The 9,991-nt window shown below is 53.5% G+C and overlaps 1 protein-coding gene across 1 annotated transcript; it reads right to left on the bottom strand.

The window, feature by feature from the left end:
• Positions 1–205: 205 nt before the first annotated feature.
• meox2a (mesenchyme homeobox 2a) lies at positions 206–8,040 on the bottom strand. Its single transcript, XM_076045764.1, has 3 exons — positions 7,304–8,040; positions 3,341–3,513; positions 206–447 (listed from the first exon to the last, which is right to left on the bottom strand). Exons 1-3 carry the CDS (start codon positions 7,944–7,946, stop codon positions 229–231), a joined length of 1,035 nt encoding a protein of 344 aa, XP_075901879.1. The 5' UTR covers positions 7,947–8,040; the 3' UTR covers positions 206–228.
• Positions 8,041–9,991: the final 1,951 nt, after the last annotated feature.

Consider the following 9,991-nt stretch of genomic DNA (forward strand, 5'->3'; position numbering starts at 1 on the left):
ATCCTGATGAACAACGAAGATCTAAATATAAGGTGATAATATGGGACCTTTAAATGTGGGAGCTCCTCCTCCTCCTCTTCCTCCTCCTCCTCCTCCTCCTCCTCTTCCTCGTCCAAACTCTTTCCTTGCACAATATTTAGCGTCGCTGTGCGGCGACGGCGAGTCCGCGGTCCTCCCCCGGGGGTGGGGGGGGCGGGGCCAGTCAGCCGGTGGGGGCGCCTGCGGGCATCATAAGTGGGCGTGCTCGGAGCTGTGGTCGCTGTCGTGGCTGTCCTCGTTAGCGAGGGAGTCCGTGGAGTGGTGCAGCGCGGCGATGCCCGAGAACTCCGACGGCAGCAGCGTCCCCTTCTTCACGTTGCCCAGCTCCTTCTCCCGGGCTGCTGCCCCCTGCTGGCCGCCCTTCACCCGCTTCCACTTCATCCTGCGGTTCTGGAACCACACCTTCACCTGCAGGAGGAGCGCAAGAGAACGTGTCAGAGTCGGACACACACACACACACACACACACACACACACACACACACACAGCTTGCAGAGCCATTAGCAGTCCTTGCGGTTCCTTCCTGGGGACCTTTGGCAGTTTTTCGTGTTCCATCCGTCGCTTTTGGTGTTGACGCTGACTTTTTTTTTTTCCACAACTCTGCCGCCGTATTTACGTCGCTGAGATTGACGATGAAGCCGCTGCCTCAAACAGTGCGTGCGTCACACAGCAGCGGTGACGGTGGCCCAGCGACGAGTGTTGGCCACATGGGGCCTGGAGTGTGTGTGTGTGTGTGTTGGTTGGTTTGGCGGGGACAAAAAACATTTATTCAGGACAAACCAGGGGGGTGGGGGGGGCGATGAGGGGAGGGGAACGTCGGTGGTGTCACATGATGACGGACGTAGAAAATAAAACAACCCCCCCCCCCCCCCCCAACCCCCCCACAGCATCTATTTCAGCAACAGATTTGTTGCAGCGCCACCATGCACAGGTCCAATCCGCCCTGACTGAAGTCTTCCGCAGTGAACGAGTGAGTTGGGTCACCGAGGTCACACAGCGAGGCCGTTGCCTCGGCTGGTGGCAGCAGTCTGCGGCCGATTGGCCGGCAAGAGAAAGCAGCCGCTCGGAGAACAACGTGACATTTTTAATTCCCAAACTCTGAATTTTCCGAGGTGAAATTCCAAAAGATTTGAGAGGCTCCGGGACTTTGCCAGTGCCAGTGACAAAGGAACCACCAGGAAGCGGGAGTCCGGTTTTCTAGTCCGGTTTTGCAACTAGAATCCAGCCGCAGAGCCACAGCTGGATTTGTTTTAGAGACGCGGAGCTTCAAAAGTCCACTGTGGCTCCTGAAAACTGAAAGCGTTTCGGCTCCGGAAGTTCGAAGGCCCTTTTTCCCGCTGACTGGAGTCGAGCCAACATACAAAATCACTGTTTTGTTTTTTTTCCTCCTTTCTCTCCTCCAGCGGGTAGAAACTCGGCCCCCCGCGACACGTCCCCCCCACCCCCCGGGTTCCACCTCTTTATAAATATCTCCATTTTCACGGCACTCGGCACAACGTGTAGCATTAATCAAAGTTCTCCAAACAACTCGGGCAGCATAAATAAAGCGGGGCGGCCAGAATCTCTCTCAATATCTGCCGTCACACATTTCTGCCGGCATGGGAACAAAACAAAAGTCTCGCTGGAGGACACAAAGAAGACAAAACGGTGACGTTTGCTGCAAAGAGAAACTTCTTGTCAGCTCCTCTAGTGGCCTTTGAAGGGCTTGAAAATCTCCTTCCTCTCTGCGTGCAAGCAGAGAAAACCCTTTGGATTGTTTTCGTCCAAATTTAAAGCGAGAGCAGAATTTCTTGGACGCAGTGGCAGTTTGGCAGAAGTTCTCCCGCCGAGGGGTCGGAATCGGAATTTTCCTGCTGGCGGGGCCTTTAAGTTCTCATTGATTTAAGCAGTTGTTGAAAAGGTTGGGCGGGGTTTGTTTTTTTGTTGGTGTTTTTTTTTTATCTGCATGGCTGCGAGGTTCTTCCTCCACTGATTTATTCCTGGAGCTTTTTTTTTTCCTCTTCACGCACACTTGTGGCAACCTGGAGTGAGCTGAGAGTTTTCGTTACGGACGTCCGGTTGTGATCTGGAAACCGGCAGACGGACACCGGAGTCCATCGGACCCGATGGAGTTCGGTGTGGAGAAAATGTAATAATATTGTGATAATAATCACGTCGGGGGCTGGAAAACGCTTTGGCCGGGATTTAATCATCTTGCGCTTCTTCGGGAAGTTTTTAAAAAAAAAATTATTTGACGTGGTTCAAAGCTCAACAAACATATTTAGTATCCGCGTTGGAAACTGGCAACGGCCACTGTATCAAATAAAAATACCAACGATTATATTTCAAGACCACGATAAGATTGATTTAGAACGACGTTCTTTTTCCCGACGACTGGCTTACTTTCAGAAGTCAAGCTCTTCAATTGTTAAGCTCTCACTGAGCGTGCAGTCGGAGCGACACAGTGTGGCCAAGTAGGACAACACTGTGCAACACTCCCATCAGCCACACCTCTGCTCTCTGATCTCTGCTCTCTGATCTCTGATCTCTGATCTCCACCTCTGGCCTCAGTTTGCTGCCCTGTGGGTGTCACACCGACACTGTCTCCGTCCCTCCGTCCCTCCCTCCCTCCGTGTCTCCGTCCCTCCATCCCTCCGTCCCTCCATGTCTCCGTCCCTCTGTCCCTCCATCCCTCCGTCCCTCCGTCCCTCTGTCCCTCCGTCCCTCTGTGTCTCCCTCCCTCCGTCCCTCCATCCCTCCGTGTCTCCGTCCCTCTGTCCCTCCATCCCTCCGTCCCTCTGTCCCTCCGTCCCTCTGTGTCTCCCTCCCTCCGTCCCTCCATCCCTCCGTGTCTCCGTCCCTCTGTCCCTCCATCCCTCCGTCCCTCTGTCCCTCCGTCCCTCTGCGTCTCCGTCCCTCTGTCCCTCCATCCCTCCGTCCCTCTGTGTCTCCGTCCCTCTGCGTCTCCGTCCCTCCGTCCCTCCGTCCCTCTGCGTCTCCGTCCCTCCGTCCCTCCGTGTCTCCGTGTCTCCGTCCCTCCGTCCCTCCGTCCCTCTGCGTCTCCGTGTCACTGATTTACGTCGCGTGCCGGGGTTTTTTTCCGCGGGGGGAGAGGGAGAGAACTTCCTTCCTTGTGTCTCAGAGAGGGGGGGGGGGGGGGGGGGGGGGGCGAACGCAAAGAAAAAAGAAAGAGAGGAGCGGCCGGGAGCCTCTGAAAGCCGATAGTCCCGTCCCGCCGGCCACATCTGGAGGAGCGGCGGAGGCAGCGGTAGGCGGCGGGTGGCTCAGCGCCTCGCTCTGTTAGCGCGCTAATTCCACCTACTTGTCTCTCGGTCAGGTCCAGGTTGACGGCGATCTCGTAGCGCCGTAGCCGCGTCAGGTAGTTGTGGTGGGCGAACTCGGCCTCCAGCTCGCGGATCTGCTCCTTGGTGAACGCCGTGCGCTCCTTGCGCGGTTTGCTGCCGGCGTCCGACTTGTAGTTGCCGTCCTGGGACTCTGAAAGAAGACACGGCGCCGGTTAGTGCAACAACAACAACAACAACACCAACAACAACAACAACAACAACAACCCCTGAGTGTTTGACGGCAGGTGTAAGTCTGCAGGGGGCGAGAGCGAGTGGAGGGAGGAGGAGCGATGGAAGGTGGCGATCGGGCTTTTCACTGTCGCCCGGTTCTTTATGAAGACTTTAAGTGGCTGGAAGGAGTCGCAGGCGGCGCTGCAGGTGCCCCGACTGCAGCAGCTGCACCGCTACTTTACAGCCGACGCGGTTTTAATTTGCAGAAAGGAAAAAAAAAAGAAACCTTTTCTGTTCATTCCCGATCGATCGAATCCACTTCGATTTCCGTCTTTCTTTCTTTCTTCCTTTCTTCCTTTCTTTCTTTCTTTCTTTTTTTTTTTTGCACCTTTGCGCAATTCTTTTTTCGCTCCGTCAACGGTTGTGCGACACTAAAGACACGAAACCTGCGACTGTGCGAGTGGCTGCTTCATTTCTTCTTCCACTCGACTGCTGTATATTAGAAACACATGCACACAGAAATATAAAAAAATAAATAAATAAATCCCCACAAGCGTCGTCTCCACTTCAGCTCATCCCGACAGAAAAAAGAGACTGAAAAGTCTTTTTTTTTGTGTGTGTGTGTGTGTGTGTGTGTGTGTGTGTGTGTGTTGTTTTGGTTTGTGTGTGTGTGTGTTTTTTCTTTCCACAAACTTTCCGCAGACGACACGTTCCGCTAAATGTTCCGGGCAGAACTTCACCGCGGTGAGCAGCGACTGCGGTTCCTCCGCTGGATGCAGTTCAGGCTGCTAATTCACCGCTGGTGCTGCTGTTAATCCGGCGGTGAGCCCCGAAGCCTCGACACCTCGAGGACCAATCAGCTGCTTCCTTCTGCCTCTTCCCTCTAATCGAGTTTGTGCTCGGAAGGTTGACGACTGCGAAGTAGGAACGTCACTTAAAAAAAACAGACGAGCGGACGTCCACAATTCCACTTTTTTCTCTCTCTCTCTCTCTGGTGAATCGGATCAGACCACACCCCCTCCTCCTGCAACCTTGACCCGGATGACCCTGACGAAGTGGAACCAGACGGAGCCTGAACTTGAACTCTGCTAAACACAGACAAATAAAAAGATCAACAAAAGCCGCGGGGGGGGGGTCCGGGGGGGAGCGACAACGCGGCCTACGCGGCGAGAGCCCCGACGGGGCGGTGGGCCGGCTCGCCGCGTCGGTCGCTGGCTTTTTCTTTACGACGCCGCTGCAACACCGCAGCCATTAGCTCCCCGCTGCCACTTTCATCTCTCCACAAGAAAGCGGCAGCAATGTGGAAGAAATGCACGTGGCCAGACAGGGTGCGGCGGCGGCGGCGGCAGCGGCGGCGGCGAGGGGACCAAAAAACAGAATCAAGTTTTACGACAAGACGGTAAAAGTGCAGATTTGCTGAATGTAGATTTTTTTTTTTTTTTTTTTGGTGGGCCTTTGCTTCAATCACAAATTGACTGCAGCGAGACAGAAATAAGCAAAACGCAGCAGCAGCAGCAGCAGCAGCAGCAGCAGCAGCAGCAGCAGCAGCGGCAGGCCTTCCAAAGCAGCTGCTTTTTATTGTTACACACAGACACACAATCACGCAAACGGTCATTTTTAAAGAACGGCCGCTGCCGTGACGCATTCATCAAGCAAAAAGTATCGTCCAGACTTGCAGCACTGTGCAGAGAAGTGAGGCTCCAGATTAGTGGAAGGAAGGGAGGAAAGGAGGGGAAAGAAGAGGCGGACGGCCGAAAACACCGAGTCATCCGCAGCGTCCGTCCAGGAAATTGTCACAGCAGCAGCAGCAGCAGCAGCAGCAGCAGCAGTAGCAGCAGCAGCAGCAGCAGCAGCAGCAGCAGCAGCAGCAGCAGCAACGTCTCCCATCCATGAAAGCAGAGACGCTTCATATTTGCAGAGAGGAGAAGAAGGAACAAAAAAAATGGGGGGGGGGGGGTTAAAGCCGTGATGGAAATGAGCTCTCAGGTTGTTGTTTTTTTTTCCTCCACCACCCCCACCCCCCCACACCACCACCCCCACCGACCCCCCCCCTCCTGTATCTAAATTGGGAGTTTCTGGTCCAGATGGCGAAACCCGAGCAGGGGTTCTATCTCACCACCCCACTGGCAACCATGCAATATTTGGACAGCTGATTGAGGGAGCCACCTCCCCTAACCTCCAACCCCCCCTCCCGCCTCCCCCCTCCCCTCTCCCTCCTCCCCCTGGTAATCAGGCTGATTGGTGTTAGCGCCGACAGGCCGCGGCGGCGCAGGCCGGGCTGCAGAGGGGAAGTGGAACTGGGGGCTCGGCCGCTGGGTTCCGACACTGTTTGGCGGGGAGGACACAGAATAAAACGAGAAAATGATTTTCTGCATCACAGTGAGTCTGCAGCGTTTGACTTTTCTTTTTTATCTATGCTTTTGCTCTGCAAAAAAAAAAGACGCAACTTTTATTTAATTTTCGAAGGCTTTTTTCAGGAGCGCGACAAGCGATCACAATGGCACCAAAGAGTGCAGGTGACACACACACGCACACATGCACGGAGGTCCTTTAAAGGGTCGCAGGGCCGCAGGGCCGCAGGGCCGCCGCCGCCACCGCCGCCAGCTCCTGCGAAGATCCCCAAATGGACAAGGAGAGCGGGGGAGGAGGGGGGGGCGCGCGCGCCACCTCGGAAAACCTAGAACTCCGGCTGAGATCACGTTCCCTGCAGGAACCCGACTGACCCGAGGCCCCAGGTTGTCAGCCGCCGATGGGTGACGGATGGCGGTGGCAGCAGGTGGGAGACAAAGGTGAGCAGAGAGGCGGCGTGGAGGGGCGGAGTCACCGAGGTCAGCGGGCGGATTTGATTGAGATATTTCACGCAGCTTTGATGTGTAAAAACACCTTCACAGTCTGCAGACTATTTTCAAGAACAAGTGATTGATTTGTCCTAAAGTCCAAAAGACTTTTTTTTTATTTATTTATTTTTTTCTATTTCTTCTTTATATTAAAAAAAAGAAAGAAAAAAAAGCTAATTTGAAGTTTAAAATTTGAAAGTTGTCCTATATGGATCAACTTGTTGGACACTGCAGACCTACCGCTCATGGTATTTTCCTTAAAAATAAAATAAAATAAAAATAAAATAAAAAAAAAAGTTCATTATTTTCGTTCCACTCCTGCTGCCAGTCGCTGCTTTAATTCATCCCCCAGACTTCAACCTCTCAGAGCTGCAGCGAGCCTGCGGTGCTTTTCACAGCGCTGCAGGTTTCTCTACCAGCCGTGACATTAATTCCTCAGCGGCGCCTCTGAAAAAAGCGTCTCCACTGCCCAGATGTGCCTTTTTTTTTTTATTCTTTTTTTTTATTATTATTTTATATTTTTTTTAAGAAAAAAAGAGGAGCTGGCGGCCGTCAGATGTGCCCACGCAGCCACCGAGCGCTGCGGCTCCGCACTTCATTCCGCCGTCAGTCGACACCTACAAACTGCTTCTCGCCAACGCTTTCCACCCGTTTGTTCTACCCAGCGCTGCAAACTGCAAACACACCTCGGCGACGCGTCGAAGGATTTATGGTGAGGCGATGTGCGTTTTGCTCGGCAACGTCGGCTCGACATTTCTGGCTGGCAACAAAACAAAACAAAACAAAACAAAACAAAACAAAACAAAAAAATCAATGGATAAATAAACTAAAGGCGAAAAACTTGCATTTTGCCGTCTGAATGTGAGTTTTCACCACGAGTGGTTGCAGTTGTGTAAGTCGAAGCAGAAGAAAAGAAGAGGAAAGTCCTCTGACCTGAACTGTCACTCTTCCTCTTGCCGCTCCTCTTCTCCGCCTCAGCGGGCGACAGCGTCGGCCGGCCGTAGTCTGCAGTCTGCACGCAGGACGCCCCGGTCGGGGCGCTGCTGCCCGCCAGGCTGGGGGTGCTGGCGCACATGCTGCCCCCCGCCGGGTGGCCCAAGTCCAGGGGGGCGGCCAGGCTGTCCTGGGAGGGGTGGGAGTGCGGCGGCGGCGGCGGCGGCGGCGGCGGGTGGCACAGGCCGCCGTGCCGCCCGCCGCCGCCGCCGCCGCCGGCCGAGGGCATCTGCGGGAGGTGCCAGGGGGCGTGGTGAGGCTGCGGCGGGTGCTGATGCTGCTGGGAGGGCAGGTGGCCGTGGGCGCCGCTGCCGGCACCGGCGCCGGCGCCGCGGTGGTGGTGGTGGTGGTGGTGGTGGTGGTGGTGCTGGCCGGGGAAGAGGCCGTCGTCCAGCGGGTAGCCGGAGATGATGCAGGGCGACGGCGAGGAGGTGGAGGAGGAGGAGGAGGAGGAGGCCAGGTCGGGGTAGGACACGTGGTCCGAGCGTCCGTGCAGGGTCAGCGGCGACTGGGCGAAGGCAGGGTGCAGGGCCTGGGCCGGGGCGTGGGGGCTCCGCAGGCAGCCGAACAGTGTGTGATCCATGGCGCGTGCGCGCGTGCACACACACACCACACACACTCACACTCACACACACGCACTCACACAGGCGCGCGCGTGTGGCCCCGAAACCAAGACAAAAAAACAAAAAAAAATACAAAATTCAAGCAGACGGCAAAATGTTTTTTTTTTTTTAAAAAAAAAAAGCTCACCGACTCAAATCCAAGAAGGTTCTGGTGTTTCTTGGGAGTTTGGGTTTTTTTTTTTTTTTTGCTTAGTTCTGTTTCCACTCTGCTTCCTCAAAACTTTTCTTCCTTCAGCTTGAAAGGGGAAAAAAAAAAAAAAAAAAAAAAACAGAAGAAAAAAAAAAGAAAACAGGGAAAAAGTCAAGCGGCCGTCTCTCCAGCACTCAGAGAGTTTCGCAGCGGCGGGCCGTCCTGCGATAATCCGGAGCGTGCGGCCGGTTGCCAGGCGGTGCAGGTAAACAGTGAGCGGCGGAGCGGCGGCGGCGCTGCTTTCTCAGATGTCAGGAGGAGCAGGAGAGCCTGGAAGGAGTGGGAGGAGGAGGAGGAGGTTCTCCGGAGCTGCCGAGGAGGGCCGAGGGGGGATGTTATAAATAGGGTGTAACGTGAGAGGGAGGCTGGGTCACAGGCTGCACAGGCGCTACTGACCGCGTGCGTGCGCCCGTGCGTGTGCACGGACCGGACGATGGGTCGCCAGCGAGAGCGGCAGCAGGAACAGCACCACGAGCCCGCACCGCTAAAATGGCCACGACTCGGCAAAGACGCACGTTTATTTTGGACCGGGACTTGACCCGCAGGAAGGGAGGGCGGCCTCAACGGTCGGAGGGAGGGGCCAAAGGTAGCAGGGGTGGGGGTGAGGGGAGGAGGGAGGTGGGTGAGGTGTCAGGGGTTAACAGAGTGCGTCGCCACGGCTTTGTCGCTTCTGACCCGTTAAAAACACTGTTGGGTTGCGGTGCTGCTGGGGGGGAGGGGGGGGGGGTTCCTGGTGGCCGCCGTCCAATGAGGTGGCCGGAAAGTTTACGAACAAACGCGGGAGTGAAGACGCCGACAACAACTCATCAAGGTTTTCAAAAGTCGTCAGAGTGTCTACACACTTCCCAGAAGTGGGGAAAAAAAAGTCCATAAAACACGCAGTTCTGGAAATGGGCCCTCTGTGATGTCACAAAGGTTGTGACACAAAGGTTGCCAACGCCTCCTGCAGGGTCAGCGACCGCATCGCCCGGCCGCAACCGCCTCCTCGTCGTTGTAGTCGTCCCCTCGTTGTCACCGGTTACAATGTAACAACACTGTAACAACAATGTAACAACACTGTAACAACTGCACGTGAATTATTGTCCGTTTGGCTTCAGTTACACAACACCTTTCTGGCACTTAAAGTGACAGTTGACCTCAACACTATTCGAGTAGTTCTACAACACTGTAGAACTAACATGTTCAAATAATAATACACTAAAAAAAAAATAACTAAAACTATGCTAACATGACCTCATAAACTACCCAGGTTAACTTTCTCACAGATGGTCCCCTCTGTGATGTCACCTCAGTGACGCCGCCCACACTCTCTGACAGGGCCTTCTTGTCGTTGTCATCCACATTCCCCAACATGCCCATGGTCAAACAGAGGTCCACTTTGAGAGGGAGCCTGAAAACAACGGGCTAATCCTGCTCATCTCAAAACACACCGAGAGTCCGAGAGTCGAAACCTTTCTATGAGTGAGTGTATATACAGTATACACACACACACACACACACACACACACACTCCTAACACTTGTTGAGTATTTGTCTTGTGTATATATATATATATATTATATATGTATATATATATAAATATATATATATATATATACATATATATATATATATATATTTATACATATATATATATATATATATATATATATATATATATATATATATGTATAAATATATATATATATATATACATATATATTATATATGTATATATATATACACACACACACACTCACACACATTTCACACCGGGGGAAATGTAAAGACGTGAATGAAGACGTCTTCTCCAAAGTCATTTTTTCGTGTTAATTT

This window comes from Nelusetta ayraudi, unplaced genomic scaffold (genome assembly GCF_046127955.1).
Source record: "Nelusetta ayraudi isolate G7.1 ecotype Tasmania unplaced genomic scaffold, CSIRO-AGI_Nayr_v1 ptg000087l, whole genome shotgun sequence".
NCBI classification, from domain to species: domain Eukaryota; kingdom Metazoa; phylum Chordata; class Actinopteri; order Tetraodontiformes; family Monacanthidae; genus Nelusetta; species Nelusetta ayraudi.